Source organism: Budorcas taxicolor, chromosome 21 (assembly GCF_023091745.1).
Source record: "Budorcas taxicolor isolate Tak-1 chromosome 21, Takin1.1, whole genome shotgun sequence".
In the NCBI taxonomy this organism is placed as follows: domain Eukaryota; kingdom Metazoa; phylum Chordata; class Mammalia; order Artiodactyla; family Bovidae; genus Budorcas; species Budorcas taxicolor.
In genome coordinates, this window is record NC_068930.1 from 49139218 (window position 1) to 49165583 (window position 26366).

A 26366-nucleotide genomic window follows, 5' to 3' on the forward strand; every position below is an offset into this window, starting at 1 on the left:
ATTTTTTATTTTAGTCTTTGTGCTAGTCTCCTCAGATACAGGAATCTTACAGAATAGAGATCTAAGAAATGAGATCTCTACCTACCCTTCCCCCCTCTTTCATGATAGAAACTACTTCTGATCTTTTTTTTTGGTCATATCTGGACTTGGTATACAGAGTTGATGACTAAAGGATACAAGTTTATATTTTTGACAGAATCAAAGAAACCAGGGGAAACCTTTTTTCCAGATAAATATTTTAATATAATTATCACACAAAGTTGTGATAATGTGTGATAATGTGTATATATATATATACACACATACAACTATTTACAAAAATGCAAACATATGTACAAACACTAGAAAGGAACACACAGGAAATAATATGTGTTAGGATACTGAAATTCTGTTTCTTTTAAATTATTTTGTAATTATTTTACACCAAGGCAGGACTATTTTAGTTTCAGAGAATCTTGTATAAATGTATTTGTTCAAGAGCTTCTCTGTCAATATCCTTTTCTGGGAATACATCATAGTTCAGAGGTATCTCTTCAACCCAAGGAGGTAACTGTATATTAACCTGAGGGAAAAAAAAAGTTGTTTACATTATAAACACATATGAAAATAACAGAATGAACCTACTGTTTTCAATTTCAAGAAATCAGATTTATATTACAATGAGAGGGACTAAGTTTTACACGGTGCCACATGAACAATTCTTTGTTATAGTAAATGGCAGGCCTGTAGATTCAGGGACTTAACTAATTTACCTTGATTTGGGAACTTGAAGGGATAAAGAACATATAGAATAGAGTAATTATTTTAATGTAACTAGTTTAATAAACTAGCTTAAACAATAAAAGATTAAAACAACAGTGGGAGTACACAGAGAAACTTCATATATACACAGTGATGGTGCTAACAAGTTGCATGAAAAGAGCTAATCTCCCTCTATAACCTTCATCAGGCTCTTCTCGTCACACTGCAAACTTGGGTCTCCAAGACATAGAAATTCTGGAGCCACCAATGGATATACCTAACTTAAAGAAGTTTCATTAAATTGGAAAGCAATAATGTTATTTAAGAATTCGTATGTAAGGACTCTTTCAAAAACATTTACTTTGGTAAGTGAAAATCACTGAATTACTTCAATACATATAAACATAAAATGGAAAGCATGTATTTTAAAGGTGTGTTTTTATAAGTATGGAAAAGTATAGCAGAATCACACCACTCATGGGGTAGGGACCTCAAGGGGAGGGAGCTGGGGAGATTACCATCATGTCTTCATGTATTTTTGGATTGTTTCTCCTGTTATGATAAACATGACTGTAATTTAGATGACTGACAACAATTTTTAAAGAAGGTATTATTCATGATTGTTTAGTTTCTTAAAGGAAGAAATAAGATACTTAAATTTGGCAGTGGGTTATATGAAACAAAAGCACTATGAAAGAAAATAATATGATTTTGTATTAAGAAATGCTACAGTATCTCATTGAGGGGTCTCAAAGAGCTTTACACATATTAATTAACCTTTACAAAAGAGTCAATTTATTGGGATGAATCTTATTATTAAGTATCAACCTTATTTTGTATGGAGAATCTGAGGAATACAAAAGCAGCTTGAGCAAGATTCCAAACTGACCTAGAAGCTAAACTGTGTTCAGGATGTGGCCTCCAGCCCATTTACTGGAGAAAAAGTTGTGATGTGGGTGTTTTTAAGCCTCTTACAAATATTTAATAGCATTTGTTAACCTAAAACTATAACTCCACAGTTAGAAAAATTGGGTGGAGAAGCAAAGGAATATAGATCAGGATCCGAATGACGCTCTCAGAGCTCTGGAGGAACGTGAACAAACCACAAAACAGTTCTTAAGCCATAAGGTTTTGCTACTCTTCCTAGTGTTGTCACTATGTTCAGAGTGAACATTCCTAGAATAGTGTGACAGCTATCAGAAAAAAGCAGGAGAAAAGTTTTGACAATAAAAATGCTGGGAAAGAAGCTTACATACCTGAAGACCTGAGAGAGAATCTTCCAGACCTGGCACTGTCACTAATAACGACCCTTGTTTCCTTACATTATGGCAGATATATTCCCAGGCTCTATAACACATTAAAAACTTCTATGTTAGGTTTTACCAGATACTGGATATTTTTTTTGAATGAGGATAACAAAAAGAATATGCAGCATAGGTGGTATCTAGAGATCCAGATGGGCAAAAACTTAAGCCTGCAGAAACTGACCTGCGGCAACATACTAGTAATTGGCAAATTCAGTTTCTGAAGGGATATTGGCAAAATCGTGGAGTTACAATACTGAGAGAGATTTAACAAGATGGGGGATTAGGGTTAATATAAGCAATTGTGAATAAGGCCACAAAAAAGTTTTCAGAGCTGATACAGATGTCAAAGCTGGATCATGGTTAAAGCCCCTTCAATTCTTTATGATCTGTCAACCTTCTACAGAATGGAACAGAGCTGAGGGGAGTGGGTGGGAAAGAGTCATGGAGAAAAGCCACAGAAGCCAAAAACAAGCAAAGGCTAATAATAAGAATATAATATATAGATCTTTTAAAATAACATTAGGAGTGAAATCATACTTTATTTGGCTGTCAGAAATAGTCAGTGGAAAGCCTTGTGGACAATATGATACCTGAGACGTTCAGTGTGATCAGCTAGGTGTAAAGCAGACAGGCAGGCCATGTGTATGTGTCAGAGGGCAGTATCTGACCAGTTTTGATTAGCAGACACGAATGGGATTTCTACACTGCACGAGTCTTGGTAGCACACCCCATTGGGGAGCAGGGGTCAAGCAAAGCAAGGAAGTGCACCCTCTGCAGTGAGGCAGGTGGGCAGCAATGTTGTTTGCATTTACTTTAGTTATAGCAATGGCTATTGGGTTTAGTACATTCTGGAGCTTATTAGGCAAAATGATAATAAATGTTCTTTTCCTCAGGTTAGATCTAAAACCAACTAGCAATGTTTGATAATAATTATTGCTGTGCTTGGGCTAGAGCTGTCTGTTGTTTTGATGCAGTTCCCTAAAAATGATGTTTTTTCAAGTCTGTTTAGTAAGACTGAAGAAGCTGATTATATTAGCATGATTTGGCATGGCTCTAAAAACAGCACTTGCTGCTTCTGAGAAGTTGTCATTGCAGTAGTTTATAGATTTTACTTACTGGAAAAATACATAGAGGTACCTTTTAAACTAAGACTTACTCTACTTATTACAATATATAATAATATAGGTAAATGATCAGTTCTGTCAGAATGACTCTAATATCAGGATGCTTTATCTCCTAAACTTTCTCCCGTGTATTGTCATTCATGAAGATAATTAATTATCTATATTTAAAACTCATTGCACTTGACTAATTTGGAGAAGTGACTGAACATATGGGGTCAATACCTATTTGGTGAGTCATGCAGAGTTTGCAAATGAATCTTCCAAGATCGCACAAGCATGCAGCAGTTCCAGTATCAAGTCGACCAGTAATATCTGTCATTTTTCAGCGTTTAAAATCATTCTTTATGAATCTTCCAAGAGTTTAAGGTGCTTTTCTCTTTTAACTTTTCATAACATTGGTATTATTTCTTTATCTAACCATTATGTAATGTTTTGACTACTGGTCATGAACTTGAAAAGGTAAAAAGCTACACAAACTTTGTCCACTGGAAATTAAGTTTAAAGAGTACAATATGATTAAAAAAACTTTGTTCATGTTGTGCTTCTGGTCTTCACCCTGTGAACAAAAAATCATCACCTCTTCTGTCTGCACTTTGATGATATGATTAGTTTTCTGTTGAACAAGTTTCTTTATAAACAATTTACATTGCTAATTTTGTACTGATCTTAACCTAGAAGTAATAGATGTATATGTGTGTGTGTGTGTGTGTGTGTGTGTGTGTGTGTGTGAGAGAGAGAGAGAGAGAGAGAGAGAGAGAGAGAAGGTAAAGGGACAGCAGACAGAGGTTTAGTCATTCAAGATTCTACTTCATATTAACTGTTTATGGTCTATAATTATACACCTTTTTATTTCTAAGCAGCAGAAATCTCCCTGATGCACTAATTCAAACACGAATGTAATGCCCTTTCATACATATGGAAAGGTGCTTTCCTATATCTAGAGTTACATATGTCATGATAAATAAGTTAGTAAGCCTAACTGACTAGACAATCAGTGTCTTGGACTGTAAGAATTTTCTAATTAGAGGAGCCTATAAGTCCTGATAAGAGGTCAGAAAAGTCACAGGGAACTCCCCGTGGTCTAGTGGTTAGGACTCCATGCTTTCACTGCCTAGAGCATGGGTAAGATCCCTGCCTGGGGAACTAAGATCCCACAGGCAATGTAGTATGGTCAAAAATTAAAAAAAAAGAAACAAACAAAAAAAACTGATCACAGATTTGCTAATTTTTCTATTGCTTAAATAGTGGAATAAAGTCTAGGAACTGACTATTACTATCTTAAGAACATTTTAAAAATTTGGTAATTAGTCATTTTTTTTTAGGTGAATATTCTTATATTTTGTTCTATAGTCATTTATGGGCAGCAGTTAATTCCTATCATTCTGTGATAGGATAGCAAAGGACGTGTTTTTTCAAAGAAAAGAAAACTGAGGCAGAAAAAAATTTTAAGACCCCCTGGGAACTGACAACTTCTTGCATCCCTGACTGCAAAGCAAAAGCTTGGGTCATGACACCAGTTTCTTTTTTTTAAAATTAATTAATTTATTTTAATTGGAGGCTAATTACTTTACAATATTGTAGTGGTTTTTACCATACATTGCATGACATCATTTTCTATCTCCTCAAAATCAGATGTAATATTTTACAAGGTTAGACAATCAAAGTTTATTTTTATTTTCACTTAGACATAACACATTTTCTTTAATATAATCTTCTGAGAGTTGAGGTCATTTCTAAAAAGTTTAATATCACTCCAGGGCCCCATGTTCAATCTGTGGTAGGGGAATGAAGGTCCTACAAGCCTGGCCATGCCAAAATAAATAAATAAATAACGTACCTGGCCTGTTCTGCCTTATCAAGAAAATATTCGAAGACATTATTCATTATAATAACATCAGCATTCTGCAGAAGTGAACCTTGTGTACAAATGTCTGCATGAAGCACCTAAAGAATGAATTCATGTAAGAGAACAAGGACACCATATCACATAACCACTTAAGAAATAGCTGTTCATTCAATGACATTGTGAGACAGGCAGTAAGGGAGATTCATACTTCTTAAAATGAGAGTACAGTATATTTAATACTACTGCCTATGGAAGATACTTAATGTCTAATAAAAACCATAAACTTGTGAAAACCTTATTTTTTAGATAGACTTGTTTATATAGTCATAATTACACTCTCTTCACTCCCAATTCAGAGCTGTTTCTACTGTATCCGTAGTTATGAGTCAAAGGACCTAGGTTCAAATTCTGGCTGCATTATCAACTAGGTTTATACATTTGAGTAGTCAACTGTCTTCATAAATAAAATGGAGTAATATCTGTCCTGATTCATAGAATCAAATGGGACTAAGTTTAAAAAGTAAATTTGTAAAATGTTAATACAAATATGTTAACTGGCCTTGTCTGACTCTTCATGCAAAATTTACTTGAATATATTACCTATCCAAGAAAGCAAACAAAACAATTTATTAGAAAATTATATACTTCAAAAAATTACCTTAGACTATAATCAATAAGTCTTGTAGAACATAGGTAAGATAACAAGAAGAAATATTTATTTGCTCAAGAGCAAAGCAAATTAACTTTTATTTTAAAAGAAGAGAAAGTTTTTTGTATTATATGATGTTTTTTTTTTTCCAAAAAAACACTTAGTCTTACAAATAAATAATATTCAGAGGTGTTTTTCAGAATGTTTAAATCTTGATTTCTAATTAAATTGATATTCCTGTTTTGCATGTGATTTATTATGTAACAGCAGTGTGTTTTTGTTCACTAAATATGGAACAGTGAGAAAAATCTATAAATTTAATATTGGACAGTGAATTCTCTTTGATCACTTGCCTCTCAATTTATAAGATGAGAGAGAGAAAAAAAGGCAGGATGAAAGGAGGAAGAGAATGAAAAGTTTTCCTTCTATAAAAAGGGGAAGGCTAGATTCTGAATCTTACTAAGATATGTCTTTGAATATTAGATTGAACTGAACACCAGAGATCCTTAGATACTCAGTACTTCTGTGCACTGCCATTAGAAGTATAGGATCACTAGTGAAATGATAAGGATCATGGCATTAACCAAAAAACTTCCTTTCCCCTTTCCAGTTATTTTTCCCCTTACCTATAACAAACAGAAAATTTCTGTCATAGCCCAACTTAGGGCATCCTTCTCCCAGGAACTGCTACTCTGTGGCACCCACAATTCCTCTTGCAAGTTTATAAAAGAAGATAAAGAACTGTGAGCATTTTACTTAATCTTTTTGCTTACTTGCAACATTCAGGGTTTAATTAAATACACATCTGACAACATGAAGATATTTAAAATTGCTGCTAACGAAACTATATATGAAGAAAACTATATATATATAAAACTACATGAAGAAAACTAAGAAAAAAATTCTACTTTCTAATAAAGTTGGGGAGGAAGAGAAAAGTGTGAGTGGAACATAATGATAATAATTCATCTTCATTATAGTTATAAAATATTAACTCAATCTATTTCCATACAACAGCAATGAAGGATAGATTCAAAAATTTTCCAACTCCAATGCAGAAGAAACTTGGCTAAATTTGCTACACAATGGATAACAGAGTAAATATTTTAAAAAGTACCTTTATTCTGTCAGTGAACTGATACTTTTTTATGACCATTTCCTGCAACTGGCAAAAGTCACCATTCAGTTCTACTCCATACAGTTGTGATGCTGAACTGTAAAGATAACCCTAAAATATGAAGACACATGATACAAAAGAATTAACTTTTAGTTGTGGGTTTCTTTCTACTTGAAATTTTAAAAGTCAAACTTTTAAAACAGAATTCAATAAACTAAAAATAAAAGTAAAGATAAATAACACTATATAATTTATATAAAATAACTTTAAGAACTTAGACTCTTACTCATCAAGACCTCAAGTGTAGTTTATTAATATCCATTATTTAAAAGTAATTTTATCTTATTTATCAAATATTACTATTTTAAGCCCTCCCTTTATGTATATTTGTAGAAGAATACATTTTTTCCAAATAAAGGCTAAACTTCCTAAAAGGATAAAAATTAAAAAGTAATTATGTTTTTAAGGACTGATTTCTTATTTTCTCGATAAAGCTGCATTCAACAGAGTTGGAAATAAGGAAAGTGATCGCAAATAGATTCTTTCTTTAATACCCTATTTCTGTAATTTCTTGGAATGTTACATCAGGGGAAAGTAAGAAAGGTGTTAACCTATCGGAAATATGATGGACACTCAGCACAGTCTGACATAAGATGTGGGTGGCTGGAGGTATGTCCTGTTTAGCTTATGGAAGCCAGCCTGCTGTTCGGTAAATCCATCAAAGATAACTGGCCATCAGTTAACAAGGATCATCAAAAACAGACTATGTATTATTACCTATCTATTTTTGGTTGTAATAACAAAAGCAATCTGGAAGGAGAGGTCAAATCATATTTTGAAGACCATTTTACATCAACTAACACCTATGTGTAAACTCAATTTATATTTATAGTTCACCATAGATATTTAGAATATGTTCAACAAAGCTTATGCACGTACTCAAAAAAAAAAAAATATTGTTGACTGAATCAGGGACCTCTATAGAGAAAAATGACCATATGTTTAAACCCATTGATACTACCAAACACTTGCACAGTCACAATTATTTAGCTCTATTTGTTTCCAACAAATAAAAAAATAAACAAAAGTGGACAAAATATGGTAAACGATCATAATTTCTAATGTTCGCCAAGCAAAATCAGCAGATAAACTGTACTTTATATCATGGCTGTCTTTTCTAAGTGTAGGATAAAAGTCAATGCTAAAAACTAAATGAAGCATGAAAGGGTTAATTGTTTCTGTTTAGAGCAGGCAGTGATGCTGGGAACGGACAGAGCCTGTTCCTGGCATGAACTTCTACTGCTGCTGGCCACATGTTTTAACACATCTGCTAATGACAACCAGAAACCACATTTCAGTTTTTTTGATAAAACCATTTAAGAACATTAAAAATATTCATGATTTGAATATTTTTTTAAGAGTCACATTGAGCTGATATCTCAGACACAAAAATCTACGTTCAGACTTTGGATCACTGAAAACCACGGTATGTCCTGGGTCCAAGATGATATCATTTGCCTTGCTCGCTTACAGGTGAGGATATTGATGCCAGGGGTATGGAGTGTTTTGCTCATGGCTGTAAGCAATTCCCTAGTTGAGCAAATTTGTCAGTTTTATAAGAGCTCTTATCAAAGCTCAGTGTGCTATACTATTTTATGACAGTAGAGAAAATGGAGTTAGAAGCACGGTAAGTGAGTGACAGAATACCAAAGCGTTATGAGGGCCATCTGTTCCTGTTTTGCTGAAATTCCTTCACTAGTGTGACGGAGACAAACCAGAAAAGGATATCAGAGAGCTGGCCTTTGAAAAGTCCAAATTCAATACACTATTTTAACCATATTACTCTAATAAATAAAGCCAAGCTGTCACCTTAGATGGTGGCAGGCAAAACTGTTGCTAGTAGAAGAAAGTATTTCCAAACGTTGACTACGTCCACAAGTTGGACTTTACCCCATAAAGGACGGTGCCAAGCCTGGAGCCAACGTCAACCAAGACCTTTCCCGACAGATCAGGGAGTACGTGATGATAAATGAATTTCAATTCCATGAGAGAGAAGGAATGAGAAATAAACCCTGGAGAATGAGAACGAACATTAAATTTTGCTTGAGGATTAACAATGCCATTCTTTACTTCTAATTCTTTCACCTATAAAGTATATTTCATGCTTTTCTTAATCGATGAAAGCCATTCAGAGGTTATTTAGAAAACATTACTGTGATAACTTTGCACTCATTCACTCTGAGCTGTGAGACACAAGAACAAATACGCAATCTCTGACATTTAGGCCTCTAGAAAACGGTTACTCAGCTGGCTGTCCCTACGCCCATGTTTCTCATCTCTTTCTCTTCCACCCTCTAGGGCGTCCTAGGCCTTTCCCTTCCTCGTCTCCCAATGAACTGCTTTTCCCTGAGACTGGTTCCTAACTCCCATAGCACCTGTTTTCCTCATTCTACCCCAGAGCCATCACAGAGCGGCCGCCTCTCGCTGCATAGACTGTAAACTACCAAATTAATGACTGTCTCTGGAGTGGAACAATGTGGCACCCTGGCCAACCTCAAGTGTGGTCTGGAGAGCCGGAGATGGGTGGTATGGGAGGAGGTTAAGACACTCCTAAATTGTTATTTCCTTTAGTTTAATTGCTATAATTTCTAGCCTCCTAGCCCATTTTCTTACTCCATTATTTCTGTAATGAAATACTTGGGAGAGCCTGAGTCTGTTTTTTCTGATATGGAGGTAACCCGAAGATTTTCTTTATTGTGTGCTAGTACTTAATCTAACGGTCAGGAAACTTTGATCATAACTAATGAATGGTGGCAAATAAAATGGAAGCAAGCAGGCTAATCCCTGGGAAGAAAAAAAAGGGTGACTAGGCCTCAGAAGTAACACTGGAGATGGTGGGGTACAAGGGCATTGAGCACCACAGTCCTTATCTCCCCTCGTCCTCAATGCCCTCTTTGCCACATTAGTGCTCCTGCCCTAGGCTACAGTCATCATTAGTGTCTTAAAGCTGACAAGCTCCTTTCACCCCGCATGGTGACAGCTTTCTCACAGTCACTCTAGTTATCTGGGCTGGTCTGGGCACCCAGTCACTATTTATAATCCGATTTTTATGCAAAAATGCATCCTAATCTCCAAATTTTTCTTTGTCGAACATAGCTCTTCTATAAATTTCTGTATATCAGATCTGATATGGTATTATCGTTAGAATTCACTTTTTAACTTTCCCTCTATTGTTCTTGTCTAAGTCTTTTTCTACTCTGTGAACTTCACTACTTCAAATGGCGATTATGAGCACTATTTAGAAATAGAATCTTAAAGCAGTAAACCAGGGTAGTTTAATCCCCAACTATAATACAGGCACTATAAATTTGTATTAGTCACATTTTACAAATTTGGTAGCAGTGAACTTTTGAGAATAATATTATCCAACCTAGATAGCATATTGAAAAGCAGAGACATTACTTTGCTGACTAAGGTCCGGCTAGTCAAGGCTATGGTTTTCCCAGTGGTCATGTATGGATGTGAGAGTTGGACTGTGAAGAAGGCTGAGCGCTGAAGAATTGATGCTTTTGAACTGTGGTGTTGGAGAAGACTCTGGAGAGTCCCTTGGACTGCAAGAAGATCCAACCAGTCCGCTCTGAAGGAGATCCGCCCTGGGATTTCTTTGGAAGGAATGATGCTAAAGCTGAAACTCCAGTACTTTGGCCACTTCATGTGAAGAGTTGACTCATTGGAAAAGACTGTGATGCTGGGAGGGATTGGGGGCAGGAGGAGACAGAGGGTGAGATGGCTGGATGGCATCACTGACTCGATAGACGTGAGTCTGAGTGAACTCCGGGAGTTGGTGATGGACGGGGAGGCCTGGCGTGCTGCGATTCATGGGGTCGCAAAGAGTCGGACACGACTGAGCGACTGAACTGAACTAAAGATCAGTAACATGACCCCATTATGACTCACCCACTCTAAGCAATGCCTCAAAATCTAGGTTAGCAGGGAGACTGAAATATCATGTTTAAAGTAATACCCTAGAAAATCAAATCCAGTTTGAACAAAAGATATAGTAACAGAAGAGTTTACATCTTAGCGGCATGGAGTCAGTCTAGTTTCCCATATGAAACACAGGTGTTGCATCTGAGGGACAGACATGCAGGAGACTATTACTAGAGCTGTCCTGTGTTACAGACAGGAGATGCCCCATGAGGTCAAATCACGGCCTGCATAAACTCTCAAGATTATCCATCTCTGTCTTCTAAGTTCATGCCCATCCAACAATATCGGATTACTATCTGACTTCACAAGTAGATAGTTCTATGGGGAGAAAGTTTTCAGCTCCCTTGGCAGTTGTATTTCTCACTGTAAATAAATCACCCCTATGGATAAAGGTAAATCTCTTTTGAGTATATAAAGTATGAGTTAGTTTTCCTGTATTCAACCACTTCCAATTAGTTTCAGGACCTGAGAAGTCACCTCATATTAAATATGTTCAGTAAAAAGCAGAAATAGTACCGCGGGGGACATGAAGTGGCCTAACCTCCCTGGACAATGTTTCTATTTAGTTTCTCTGATTTCAGTAATTGGTAATGGCTCGGCTGCAGGTTGGCCTTTTGCTTTAAAAAAAACCCCCAAAACAGTGAATGCCTGGTCAAGAATCTGCATAGTCATGACATGTAAGGAAAATGCACACAAAGTCGTCAGGTTTGCAGGCTGGAGTGCCCACCTAGAGGTGCCGTCTGATGTGAACCGCACGCCATACAGTAGTTTCTGCTCATTTTTCCTTCCTCACATAATGAATCAATAAAGTCTTCATCATAAAGGAATGCATCAACGTGAACTGTGGGTTCTGGCTGCTGCTGTATCTGGTGGAGAGAAGAAAAACATCAAAAGAAACAGAGTACAAAGAAGTCTCTTTTTATTGCTAAATAAGGCAAAACATCAGTGGTTCATATGCTGAAATTCTGAGAGCAACAACAACCAGAAAGACAAGTTTCGCTTATGGAAGTCAGCAACTCGGCTCTGTTTTCATGCTATTTTTGAGACACTGGCAACTTGCTATTTGACCATGTCACGATGCAAAACATGGCTCTGAGAAACAGATAAAAATTTTAGTTGAAAGGAGTATTCTGAGATCATTTTGTCCATCCTAAGTAGTATATTTTACAAATAAGGAAACATACTCAGAGAGATTTCTCCCAAGAAATGACACTAGTTAGTTCAGAGGGGGAGAAGAAACTAATACCAGGTCTTCTGAGTCCTACATGTCAGGGACTTACCCATCAAAATACTTGGCAAGTACTCTTTTCCCAGAAGCAAAGTTTTCAAATAATAAAAAATGTTTAGTAAAATTCCATGCTTACAAATAACAGAACTTAATGCTGGTAGTACATGATATAACAGCAAGCAGCTACAAAGATAAAAAATGTTTGATCCCTTCTACTTCAACGATAATAAAGAATCAACAAAAGGGTGAACTTCACCCTTGATAAAAGTTAGGGAAATGGAACAGGGCAGAGAAAACCAAGACAATTACATAGGCAGGGACAGATTACTGTTGTATTGTTGGGCCTTGATTTGGGGTGGGGTGGGGTCTGCTTGGCAAACAGGACACCTTCAAAAAATATCTTTTGAATGAATGGTACTAGGGAGCCAGAGGATTACCAACTCAAAAGAATTGGGGAAATGGATGAAGCACCAAATGAAAAAGAGAATTAAGGACTAATGATTGGACTGGAAAGGCTAATGGGGTTAGAGAAGAAACCTCAAGTAGCACTAGGAATAAATTAATTTAATATATTTACTTTTTGGAGGGCTAGATGTTCTGAGGAAAGCATAGTTTCTAGAGGTAAGTAATTCCGAAGGTCTTCTGCTATGTTTTTCAACATAATGTCGTTATTGTCTTGAGTGAATTCATCAAAATCTCCTGCCAAAAAAAAAAAAGTATAGTTTTTATGGTTGCAGTCATACCTAGACTAAGTGATTACAATGGATGGTTATCTTCTATCAGTTCAGTTCAGTTCAGTTCAGTCGCTCAGTCGTGTCCGACTCTTTGCGACCCCATGAATCGCAGCACGCCAGGCCTCCCTGTCCATCACCAACTCCCAGAGTTCACTCAGACTCACGTCCATTGAGTCCGTGATGCCATCCAGCCATCTCATTCTCTGTCATCCCCTTCTCCTCCTGCCCCCAATCCCTCCCAGCATCAGTCTTTTCCAATGAGTCAACTCTTCGCATGAGGTGCCCAAAGTACTGGAGTTTCAGCTTTAGCATTGTCCCTTTCAAAGAAATCCCAGGGGTGATCTCCTGTCAGATAGCATCAATTTATAACAATAAATAAACATTCTAGGTCCAATGAAATATTCAAATTCTAACAAATGCTCCATGGAAAACATTGAGTTTTTTCTTTTTCCAAGCTGCTTGAAAACATAAAACTTGACTATTTCAGCCTGTTACAGAACAACAGAGACGTTCCAAAAGTATGTAGTACTCTTACTACTTAAACTTACTAAGAAGTAGTCAAATATTCCTTTTGTGACCATGTAGACTTTATAAGTTTAGGAGGCATCGCACAGGGATAACTTTAATCTGAGTATCCCTGCCCCCAATAAAATGTACCCAAGACATCAGATAATAAGCACAAACAGATGGCACCAACTATAGAATAAACTTTACATGAATCATGTTGTTCTGCTGCATCTGAACAGCAGATAAAATGATTATTAAAACAGCACATTTCTGATGGCTCTGGCCTACTTTTGGATACACTGGAAAAAGGGGAGTGAGCGTGTGTGCCAATGTATACAGCAATAAAGATGAAGAAAGTGACACTTGGGTGAATCTACGTGAGGGTGTAAAAGTGGTTTTCATTGTTCTTTTTTTCAACTTATCTGTGTTTAAATTTTTTTTTAATTGGCTCTACAAAAGAATGGTTTCTAAGAAGCTCATACATAATTTTAAGTAGAACAGACTCACCTTGAAGTAAAACACTGTAAAAGTTAGCTGTAGCCTGAATGCCAAATATAGACTGGAAAGAACAACTAATGAAAACATTTTACCTTTTTCTTAAAAATCTTTCTTATATTGAATTCTTGCTAGAGTAAAAGGACCTCAAGGGGACTGTGTTTTTTCTTACTGTTTTAAAATAGCTATAAAAGGAAAACAGGTAGATTGTGAAGAAAATCCCATCCATTTCCACATACCCTATCCCTCAAGTCTTTGGTTGTTTTTAAATAAGTTCATGATTTCCTTCTTAAACATATTAATAATAATTCTTGTGTTGGGTCAGAATGCTACTCGAAGTCACAAATAACAATTAAAATTTGGATATTTTCTAGCTTGCAAAGTTCTTTCAGGTAGAAACTACATCAATTAAATATTATAACATCCATATGAAGAACACAAATCAAGATTACCTTTTCTGATTCAGAGGAAGTAATTAAGGTGACATGAATTGTGAAAAGTTACAAAGCAGGCCAACAGCAACAAAAGAAATAAACCTAAGTTTTTCACTCTTCCTGTTCACTCTTTCCACTGTGTCCCTACATACACAGGTTCTTTCTCTGCATAACATCCCTCTGAGCAATAGCAGTTAACATGAAGATACATTATTTGACTCCCTGAACTAATGCAGAAAGGCCTTTTAACTCTTTTTTTCTTTCTTCACCTATCTGTGACAGTGATCTAAATGTTGCTTCAAATTATTTATAGGAGGATGCAGAATATAAATTATAGACAAAAATATTATGAAGATTCATTCCAAACTCTTCTATTTATTTAAAATTTTTTTATTATTATCTTTTTGGCAATGCCACACGACATGTGAGATCTTAGCTCCCTGCTCAGGGCTTGAACTTGTGTCCCCTGCATTATTTTTAAAGGCTATGTAATATTCTACCATATTTGTATTAACCATTCACTCCTACTACTATACATTTATATACAATTATAACTGAAAATTTAGAGACATTGCTAACATTTGGCATACTTTGGCCTCTTTGCATAACATTTAGCCTCTTTGCATTTATTTCCTTACTATAAATTCCTAGCAGAAGTACTTAAACATTGTAAAGGCTTTTGCAACATACATAGTCATGTATGGATGTGAGAGTTGGACTATAAAGAAAGCTCAGCACCGAAGAATTGATGCTTATGAACTGTGGTGTTGGAGAAGACTCTTGAGAGTCCCTTGGACTGCAAGGAGATCCAACCAGTCCATCCTAAAGGAGATCAGTCCTGAGTGTTCACTGGAAGGACTGATGTTGAAGCTGCAATGCCAATACTTCGGCCACCTGACATGAAGAGCTGACTCATTTGAAAAGACCCTGATGCTGGGAACGATTGAGGGCAGGAGGAGAAGGGGACGACAGAGGATGAGATGGTTGGATGGCATTGCTGACTCAATAGACATGAGTTTGAGTAAACTCCGGGAATTGGTGATGGACAGGGAGGCCTGGTGGGCTGCAGTCCATGGGGTAGCAAAGAGTCAGATACAACTGAGTGACTAAACTGAACTGAACCTGCTACATACTGCTAAATTTCTTTCCTGAAAGATTATACCAATTTACTCCATCAGAAAAAAATAAGAATATGTGTAAGCCTTACTTCATGAAAGCCTTACAGCATTGAACTGTACTATAAAAACAAACTTTGTTGTTTTAATTTGCATTTCTTTAATTACTAGTGAGGCTGGACATCGTTCAACATGTATAATAACAATTTCAGAATGTGTGGTAACAGTATGTTGCTTGGAAAAAGATTAAAGGTGTTAATCAGTTGCCTTAGGACAGTTAGGTTTTTCTCAAATTACATATGCAGGTGGGAAGGGAATGGAGAAAGAAGAGTTTCTCTGCAGAGCAAAATCTATTCTTTAAAAGTTTCCTACTTATATTTAATTAAGTACATGGGAAAAGAGAAGTCACCAAAGCTGATAGTCTATGAATCAAATCCCACTTTTGATATCTAGCCAGGTATTAAGTCGCATCATGTTCTCTTTTGAATCCACTTCCTCTTTATTACCGCTTCAACTACTTCATAGTCACAGGTACCACCTCACACTTAGAAAACCAGGACAAACTCATAATTGGCTCCTGAATGATCAGTTTCTCCCCAATATAAGTTACCTTCCACATCCATTTTGGTGAAGGCAACGGTAACCCACTCCAGTATTCTTGCCTGAAAAATCCTATGGACAGAGGAGCCTGGCGGGCTACAGTCCACGGGGTCACAAAGAGTCAGACATGACTGAGTGACTAACACAACACAACATCTATTTAAACTACTCTTGCTTAAACTTCACTCATGTCACTCCTTCTCCTTACAATTTTGGGACAGCTGTTCACTTTTCAATTTGTCCAGTATTACTCTAGACTTTCAGGGCCCTCTATATATCACCAGAGTCTAACCACCCTATTTTCTACTCTCATTACTCACTAACATAATGTTTGCTTAAGACAGGCAAATTCCCTCAGTTGTTTTCCATATTCTTTTTTGCTCATATTGCTCCTTTCAACTATGACCTTGTTTTTCACAATAAGGGCCTTCTCAAGTTACTTCATCTCCAGGAAGTTAAGACTTACCTTCAGCCCTTGGCCATCATTCACCCATATCCTTATCTCTAATGACTTATAATATATAATTAAACGTTGGGCCATGTATTTCCTATTATTCATTAATATCTTATATTAGTTTGAAGTTCTTATTCAAAGTTTAAAAACTTACTGAGGGGACTTCTGGCCTTAGACAAGATGGCTGCTGCTGCTGCTGCTGCTAAGTCACTTCAGTCGTGTCCAACTGTGTTACCCCAGGGACGAATTGCCTGGGATTCTCCAGGCAAGAACACTGGAGTGGGTTGCCACTGCCTTCTCCAATGCATGAAAGTGAAAAGTGAAAGTGAAGTCGCTCAGTCGTGTCTGACCCTTAGCGACCCCATGGTCTGCAGGCCACCAGGCTCCTCTGTATATGGGATTTTCCAGGCAAGAGTACTGGAGTGGGGTGCCACTGCCTTCTCCGAGACAAGATGGCTACTTCCCTCAATTTCCCGAGCTCCTCCCCTCTAAATACAACGAAATACCCTGGACGTAAACCAACCGGCAACCATAAAGGACTCTGAAGGCTAGAAAAAAGGTAAACTGTCTAGGGATGTCAGGAATTAAGGAAGTAAGGTCACTGTAGTGAATTCCCTACTGGGTTTTCATCTTCCACGTAGCCTGGACTGGGCCCCTGGAGAGGTGAGTGACTACCAACCAGAACTACCAACACCTATAGACCGAATAAACAAAACAAAAACTAAGTCTGCTCTCTCTCACCAAAGACCAGTAAAGGGGAAGAATAACAGAGGTGTACTGGGGAGCCCTAATCCCTAGCCCACACTTGGGGCAAAGGCAGCTATCTGGTAACAAACTCGGAGGCTGCTGTCTCCAGGCCCTCTACCCAGCAGGACAGACTCAGGCCTGAGGCCTCTCAGTCCTCTGCCCAGCAGCCAAGAGCAAACCAGGCCCTGTACTGCTCATCCCCCTACCCCCACTGGTGGAAGGCAGCTCAGTGACATAGGTATCTTTCTCCAAGCAGGAAAACACCAGCATAGATTGAGCAGGAAGCCCCGGCAGTACCAAAGAATGAAACAAACCTGAATAGCACTGCAAGGGCACTGAAAACTAAATGTTGTCAGAGCTACAGCTCACAAAAGCAGGCCAGAATCAACAGGTTAAACTTAAGCAGGGCAGCTGCCTACTAAGATAGAAAATCTGAACAGGATCAAGTCAGCATAATATCTAAAATATCCAGGATAAAATAAAAATTATCCTGGCATACAAACAAAATGTTCACGATAGAACATCATTTATATCAAGAACAGGAAAAATCTTAATTTGATTCTTGCAATCTAGATGCTACTGTGCAAATTAGTCAGAGTTTAGATGATCAGACAAGGACTTTAAAGACGCTATAACGAAAATGCTTCAGTAAGTAGTTATGAATTATCCTGTAGCAAGTGAAAAAAATAGAAAATCTCAGCAAAGAAGTAGAAGTCATAGAAAAAGAAACAGAAACCGCAAAACAGAAAAATAAAATAATAATAATTTAGAAACCCCTTGCTAGAAGGGCTCCGGAGTAGAGATGACAGAGGATAGAACCAGTTCACTTGAATTGACAGATCAATAAAATTTATTCCAGCTGAATAACAGAGAGAAAATAGAAAAAGAAATTGAACAGAGACCTAAGGATCTTTGGAATAACGAAAGAGCTAACATTGGTATCTGAGTTCCAGAAGTAGGGGGAAAAGTGTGGAGCTGAAAAGTATTGAAGAAATACAGCTTAAAAACTCCCTAAATTAGGTGAAAGATCTAAACCTACAGATTTAAGAAGCCAAGCAAAGTCTAAATATGATAGACCCAAAGAAATCCACATAAGAACATATCATAAACTTCTAAAAACAAGAGACAAGGAACACATCTTAAAAACAACCAAACAGAAATGATTCATTCCCTACAGGGAAACACCAAACTACAGTGATGTTTTCATCTGAAACGATGGGAGCCAGGAGGTTACAAAACTTTTCAAATGCTGGAAGAAAAGGACCACAAGCTGTATATTTTCTATCTGATGAAATTACCCTTCAGGAATGAAGGAGAAGTAAAGACAAATCAGATGCAGAAAAACTAAAAAACAAAAAATTTTTGTGCCTGCAGACCTACCCTTAAAAAAAAAAAACAACTTCCAATAATAAGAAAAAAGACCTACCCTTAAAGAATGGGTATAGGAAACTTCAACAGAAAGGAAATAACAGAAGAGGGCTTGGAACTTCAGACAGGAAAGAACAGAATGTGTAAAAATAGACTATCTTTCTCATTAGTTTCTTAAATCATATTTGATGGTTAAATCAAAATTTATAAAACCACCTGTAATGGTGTTCTATGTAAATATATAGAGGAAATACATAAAACGGTCATATTTTTAAAATAGGGGAGGGTATAGGGAACTATGTGGAAGTAAGATTTCAATATTTGCTTCTAGTGATAAAACACTGATAACCAGAGTCAGACATGACTGAAGCGACTTAGCAGCAGCAGCAGTGATGTTACATATGTATACTGTAATACTCAAGACTAACCACAAAGAAAACTCTACAAAGAAATACACTCAGAAACACTACAAAGAAGAACAGAATGCTAAAACGGTTCCATTTACCCACAGGAAGGCAAGAGGCGATAACAAGAAATTGAGAAACAGAAGGGTCAGAAAGGAAACAAACAATAAAATGCTATACTTAAGTGCTAACATATAGTAAGCTAATTGTAAATGGTCTAAATACATCAATCAGAAGACAGAGATGGGCAACACAGATTTAAAAAATACAACTCATCCTGGGTTGGGAAGATCCCCTGGGGTAGGAAATGGCAACCCACTCCAGTGTTATTATGCTGTCAATAGAAACTCACTTTAAACATACCAGGAAGACTGAATATAAAAGGATGGGAAAAAAATTGTGCCAACAGTTAAAAAAAAAATAGGGTGGCTATACTAATATGAAATAAAATAGACGTTAAAGCAAAAAAAAAAATTATTAGGGACAAAGAACATTACATACTGATAAAAGGATCAATCTATCAAGAAGACACAGTGATCTTAAATGTGCATACACTGAACAAACAGAGCCTTAAAATATCAATACATGAAACAAGGACTTCTCTGGATGTCCAGACAGTGGTTAAGACTCCATGCTTCCACGATCCCCAGTTAGGGAACTAAGATTCCACATCCAGCATGGCAGTGGAGAGGTGGGCAGAATGAAACAAAAACTGACAAAGCTGAAAATAGAAAAATTCACAATTTCAGCTGGGGAGTTCAACACAATACTGACAGGACTACAGGGCAGAAAATCAGCAAAGATATAGAGGAACTGAAGAATATCATCAATCAACAAGATCTAATAGATATGTATAGAACACTCCACTAAACTGCAATAGAATACACTTTTTCTAAGTGCCCACAAAAGTCACCAAGATAGACCATATTGAGTCAAAACAAGTATCAAAATTTTTTAACGAATTTAAATCATACAGAGTATCTTCTCTGAACATAATGGAGCCAAAGTAACAGAAAGACAACAGGCAAGTAGCCAAATGCTCAGAAAGTAAACAGACTTTTAAATAATGATTGCTACATAATCAACAGGGAATAGAGCATTCAAAAAGATACAGAACAGATTCAGGCAAAAATGCACAAATAATTTTCAAAGATTTAAAAGCAATTAGTGGAGAAAGAACAGCCTTTTCAACAAGTAGTGCTGGAGCAAATGGACATCTACAGGGGAAAAAATCAACTTCAATCTAAACTTCACACTTTATACAAAAGTTAACTTAGGTCAAAGAACATGTAACATACAAAAGGACAATTCTTTTAGAATTCTGTAAAAAAAACCTTTTTACAAAACTCTTTTAGGGTTTGTAAAAAAAAAACCTTAGCACCTGAAACTAACACAGTATTGCATAATTTTTAAGTAAATAGGGAAAAAAAGTATAGGAGAAAATCTTCAGAATCTAGGGCCAAAGAGATCTTAAACTTAACATCAAAAAACAAAAACAGGGTAAATTGGACCTCATTAAAAACTTTTCCTCTGCAAGTTCTGTTAAGAGAATGAACAAGCAAATTACTGGGAGAAAATACTGCATACATACATCTGACAAAGGGCTTTTATCTAAAATAATAAAGAACTGTTAGTCCATTCTAAAGGAGATCAGTCCTGGGTGTTCTTTGGAAGGAATGATGCTGAAGCTGAAACTCCAGTACTTTGGCCACCTCATGCGAAGAGTTGACCTATTGGAAAAGTCTATGATGCTGGGAGGGACTGGGGTCAGGAGGAGAAGGGGACGACAGAGAATGAGGTGGCTGGATGGCATCACCGACTCGATGGACATGAGTTTGCGTGAACTCCGGGAGTTGGTGATGGACAGGGAGGCCTGGCGTGCTGCGATTCACAGGGTCGCAAAGAGTCGGACACAACTGAGCGACTAAACTGAACTGATTCATTATTTGTATTTATTTTATAAATTTATATTATAAATTTGGAGAAGGAAATGGCAACTCACTCCAGTATTCTTGTCTGGAGAATCCTGTGGACAGAGGAGCCTGGTGGGCTGCTGTCCATGGGGTCACACAGAGTTGGACACGACTGAGGCGACTTAGGATGCATGCATGCACTGGAGAAGGAAATGGCAACCCACTCCAGTGTTCTTGCCTGGAGAATCCCAGGGACGGGGGAGCCTGGTGGGTTGCAGTCTACAGCGTCACAGAGTCGGACACAACTGAAGCGACTTAGCAGCAGCAGCAGCATAAATATAATTTATATTATGTAATATAAATGTAAACATATTTATATTTATAAAAATATATTTATACTACTTATTTATATTATTTATTAATAACTATTTATTACTTCTGTTTACAATAGAAAATGGGCAAGAGACATAAACAGATACTACATCAATGAGGATATACAAATGGCAAATAAACACATGACAAGATGTTTAACATTATTTGAGACAGGGCTTCCCTGATGGCTCAGTGGTAAAGAGCCTGCCAATGCAGGAGACACAAGCTTGATCCCTGATCTGGGAAGATCCCACATGCCATGGAACAACTAAGTCCTTGTGCCACAACTATTGAGCCTGTGCTCTAGAGCCCAGGAGCTGCAACTACTGAGTCCACGTGCCACAACTACTGAAGCCCCCGTGCCCTAGAGCACGTGCTCTGCAACAAGAGAAGCCACTGCAGTGAGAAGCCCACACATCACGACCAGAGTAGCCCCTGGTCTCTGCAACCAGAGAAAAGCAATGAAGACCCAGCACAACCAAAATAAATAAACAAATGAAATTATTAAAAAAAAAAAAAATTGGGAAAAACCCCCAATGATATATCATTATATAATTTTCAGAATGGCTAACATAAAAATACTGAAAATACCAAATGCTAGTGGACAGAGAAGCCTGGAAGGCTGCAGTCCATGGGGTCACTGAGGGTTGGACACAACTGAGCAACTCCACTTCACTTTTCACTTTCATGCATTGGAGAAGGAAATGGCAACCCACTCGTGTTCTTGCCTGGAGAATCTCAGGGACGGGGAGCCTGGTGGGCTGCCGTTTATGGGGTTGCACAGAGTCGGACACGACTGAAGTGACTTAGCAGCAGCAGCAGCAGCAGTAATACAGGTCTTCCTTACTAGCAAGTGGCTCAGTGGTAAAGAATCAGCCTGCTAATACAGGAGATGCAGGAGAAGATGTGGGTTTGATCCCTGGAGGGGGCAGGGGGCGGGGTGGGGGTTACATCCCCTGAAATAGGAAATGGCAACCCATTCCAGTATTTTTTTTAAACCTTTAGTTATCTGGCTGTGCTTGGTCTTAATTGTGGCAACGCAGAATCTCTGACCTTCCTTGTGGCACATAGCTGTGGCATGTGAATTCTTAGTTGCAGGATGTAGGATCTAATTCCATGACCAGGGATCAAATCTGGGCCGCACGCATTGGGAGCATGGTCTTATCCACTGGGCCACTAGGGAAGTCCCCATACTCCAGTATTCTTGCCTGGAGAATTCAAGGGACAGAAGAGCCTGGCAGGCTATAGTCCATGTAGTACCAAAGAGTCGGACATGACTGAGCGTGCAGTGCATAGTGAGGATGCAGAGAAACAGGATCACAGTCACTCTGGAAAACAGTCTGGCAGTTCCTATAAAACTAAAATTGCACTTACTATATGATGCAGCAATTACATTCTTGGACATTATCACAGAGAAATGAAAACTTATGTTAACACAAAAATATGTACATGAACGTTCACAGAAACAGTATTTGTAACAAAGGCTTTTTACTGGTCTGGATACCTCATATGGCTTTTTTACTCACATGTGTGGTGCCCAGGCTAGGACAGCAGAAACATGCAGGCTGGTTGGACATCTTGCTCCCCATGAGCTAGCTGGGACTTCCTGACACTGTGATGATCTCAGGGTAGTCAGACTACACACATGTTGGCCAGATTCTCCCAGAGCAAGTATTCCAAGAAGCAGGAAGTAGAAGTTGGTTTCTTAAGCCCTAGGTCTGAAACTGGCCTGCTGTCATTTCTGTCAAATTCTATTGGCCAGAGGTGTCACAGAGAGCACCCAAATTCAAAGGGGAGAGAGAACACAGACCTGACTTCTCATGGAATTTAAAAAAACTTTATAGAGGTAGAACTGACCTACAATAAATTGTGCATATTTAAAGTGTACAGTTATATGTTTTGACATATATATATAAAACATGTAGTATGAAAGATCACTATAACCATGATAGTGAATATAGTCATTATCCCCAATATCTCCTCCTGCCCCTCTGTAATCCTTCCTTCTCTCTAATCCCCTACCAACCCAGCCACCAGAGATCTATTTTCTGTCAATATAGATTAGCTGGCATTTTCCTAGAGGTTTAGATAAATGGAATACGAGTAGGAAGTCTTTTTTCAGTATGGTTTATTTCACTTAGCAAAATTTGTCTATGTTGTTGCACAAACAAACACTTCATTCATTTGCCAAGTAGTATTCCATTATAAAAGTACACCACAATTTGTTTATCCATTAACCTGTTTCTAAGGGAGATGCCTTCCTCCTCCCCCTTTTCTTGCCATATTGTATTGGCTAGAAGCTCTCTTACACATAATCCCCCAATGGTTCAGAGGGTAAAGAATCCGCCTGCAATGCAGGAGATGCAGGTTCGATCTCTGGGTTGTAAGACCTCCTGGAGGAGGAAATGGCCACCCACTCCAATATTCTTGCCTGGAAAATCCCATGAATAAAGGAGCCTGGTGGGCTCCAGTCCATGGGTCGCAAAGAGTCAGACATGACTGAGCGACTAACACTTTCTATTACATAATCACTCAGTTATTGTAGCTGTTAGTTACAGGCTTCCCTGGTGGCTCAGATGGTGAAGAATCTGTCTGCAATGCAGGAGACTGGGGTTCGATCCCTGGTTCAGGAAGACCCCCTGGAGAAGGGAATGGCAATCCACGCCAGTATTCTTGCCTGGGGAATTCCATGGACAGAGAAGGATGGTGGGGTATAATCCATGGGCTTGCAAAAGTTGGACACGACTGAGCGACTAACACTTTCAGCAGCTCTATTATGATGCTGGCTAGAAGTGATGAGTACAAATCCCTGTTTTGTTCTTAGGGGAAAGAATTCAGTCTTTCACCATTAAGTATGATGTCAGCTGTAGATTTTTCATAGATCCCCTTTATCAGGTTGAGAATGTTTCCTGCTATTCCTAGTTTGGTTAAGTGTTTATCAGGAAGAGATGTTGGATATCATCAAATGCTTTTCTATGTCTCTTGAGATGATCATATAGTTTTTCTTTTCAGTTAATATAGTGAATTACATTGCTTGATTTTCTAATGTTAATCTAACAGTGCATTTTGGAATAAATCACTTGTTCATATTATCATTTTTATATATCGTGGCCATTTTCAATACACAATAAATGTGCTGAAGAGAAAAGTACAATTATTTTTACTTATTTGACAGAAAAATTTTGTTTAAGAGGTATGCATTTGCCCAGTGTATCTTTTTAATTTCTGGAAAAAACAATCTATTTACCTCATATACTTGATAACTTTCACAAATTCATAATGTTTTAATAAAGGTTGGAAAATCTATAAGTTATGTGGCTACTTCCTCAGTAGTAATACAATGTAGAACTGGAATAGTATGCTGTTTGACAAATGTAACTAGATCCCAGCCCTTTGCTTTTTAGATTTAGTAGGAATTTCAAAGAACCTCTAACAACTTTCTAACTGCTGCTAAGCAGCCTGTTCAGTGAAGATGTATTTAAAATACAGGAAGCAGAGAACCTTCTAAAAGCTTCTATTCATCTACAATTATCTTCCTTAAATATTAAAATATTTTCTTGATGATTTTATTAATTTCCTTAGAGCATATCTCACTTTTCTATCCTTTGTAACTTTTAAAAAATTTATTAATTGGAGGATAATTGCCTTACAATGTTGTGTTGGTTTCTGCCATACAACAATATGAATCACTGTTGAGTATACAATATCCCCTCCCTCTTGACCCTCCCTCCCACCCCACCCTGCATTCCACCTCTATGTCATCACAGAGCACAGGGCTGAGCCCCTGTGCTATAGTAACTTCCCACTAGCTATCTATTTTACACATGGTCGTGTATGTATTTGTAACTTGACCCAATAGAAACTTTTACACGTTGTTGGTCTGACATCCTCATTTGTATATGTATATTCAGGAAAAATTCAGAGGCTTCAGAATAGTGTTTGTTAACAGACAACTGTTAACAAAATGCAATTTTTAATATGCCTAATGGGGACCGCACATATAGTTCTGGCTCTCAGTTCCCTTAATAGATTGTAGTTACTCTCCTATATGTTGAAAGCTAAGCCAAGAGTCCATTTCATATACATACACGAAGTAGTATGTATATAAAGAAGTAGAAAAGAACAGATGCTCTACCATGAGATTAGAGTCAATGCACTGAGATCCTGTTATATTTTTTTACTCTTTTATTTATTTGCAGCGGGAGCTGTCTTTGCGTGCTTTGTCCCTCAACTTTGTTTCATCCCTCCTATAAAGTGAAGTGAAGTGAAGTGGCTCAGTTGTGTCCGACTCTTTGCGACCCCATGGACTGCAGCCTACCAGGCTCCTCCATCCATGGGATTTTCCAGGCAAGAGTACTAGAGTGGGTTGCCATTTCCTTCACCAGAGGATCTTCCCGACCCAGGGATTGAACCTGGGTCTCCCGCATTGTAGGCAGACGCTTTACTGTCTGAGTCACAGGGGAAGTGTTTTTCATCCCTCCTATACCAGTGATCATTTGTTTCTAGACCTTTGGTATAAGCTGTACTAAAGTAAATACAGGGCCTATCTTTATTTTTTCTACATCTTCAGTTTATATCAGACGTTGACATGTGCTTATCTCTGTCCTGGTCTACGATTCTGGTTCTATTAGCTTGATTCCAAATGACCCCAGGTCTAGGTATGATAATTCCACTATTTCTTCAGAGAACAACAATATTATTCTTTCTTCTGTGTATTTAAAATTATTGTGATTTTACTTGTTAGAAATATGTAGTTTTTTTAACTTTCAATAAATTCTATGAAGCTCAAAACCAAAATCATAAAGCCTATTATTAACTCTTGCTATTCCACTAAATGGTATAAAAATTCAAGCAGAGTTATAATTAACAAAGGTCTAAGCAAATATCATACAAGTAAGACATCATGCCATAATTTTTTTCCCCTGGAAGAAGGGAATTAGGGAAATGAAAAATTGCTGATTGGAAGAATCTTTTGTGCTGTATTTAATAAAAAAAAGTACACGATGAGTTTCAGTTGTGGAGGCAATAATGATGATGGTTGCACAATGTAAATGTATTTCATGTCATTGAACTGTACACTTGAAAATGGTAAATTTTATATTATGTATATATTATATTACCACCTAAAAAAGGTTTACCAATAAATTACACTACCTTTTAAGATTTATATTAAAACATACTCCTTCGTCTTAAGCTAAAGAAAAAAAGTATGGTCACTCAG

The 26366-nt window shown here is 37.4% G+C and overlaps 1 protein-coding gene across 1 annotated transcript in view; it reads right to left on the reverse strand.

The window, feature by feature from the left end:
* Positions 1 to 400: 400 nt before the first annotated feature.
* Positions 401 to 26366, reverse strand: part of LOC128066920 (uncharacterized) — a 28217-nt gene continuing 2251 nt past the window's right edge. Inside the window, exons 2-8 of the mRNA XM_052660043.1 lie at positions 12580 to 12701; positions 11502 to 11640; positions 8735 to 8856; positions 6785 to 6895; positions 5010 to 5116; positions 1998 to 2088; positions 401 to 562 (exon numbers count right to left, since the gene is read on the reverse strand). Coding sequence (XP_052516003.1) covers positions 446 to 562; positions 1998 to 2088; positions 5010 to 5116; positions 6785 to 6895; positions 8735 to 8856; positions 11502 to 11640; positions 12580 to 12701 — 809 coding nt within the window. The 3' untranslated portion in view covers positions 401 to 445. The remainder of the gene's footprint in view (positions 563 to 1997; positions 2089 to 5009; positions 5117 to 6784; positions 6896 to 8734; positions 8857 to 11501; positions 11641 to 12579; positions 12702 to 26366) is intronic.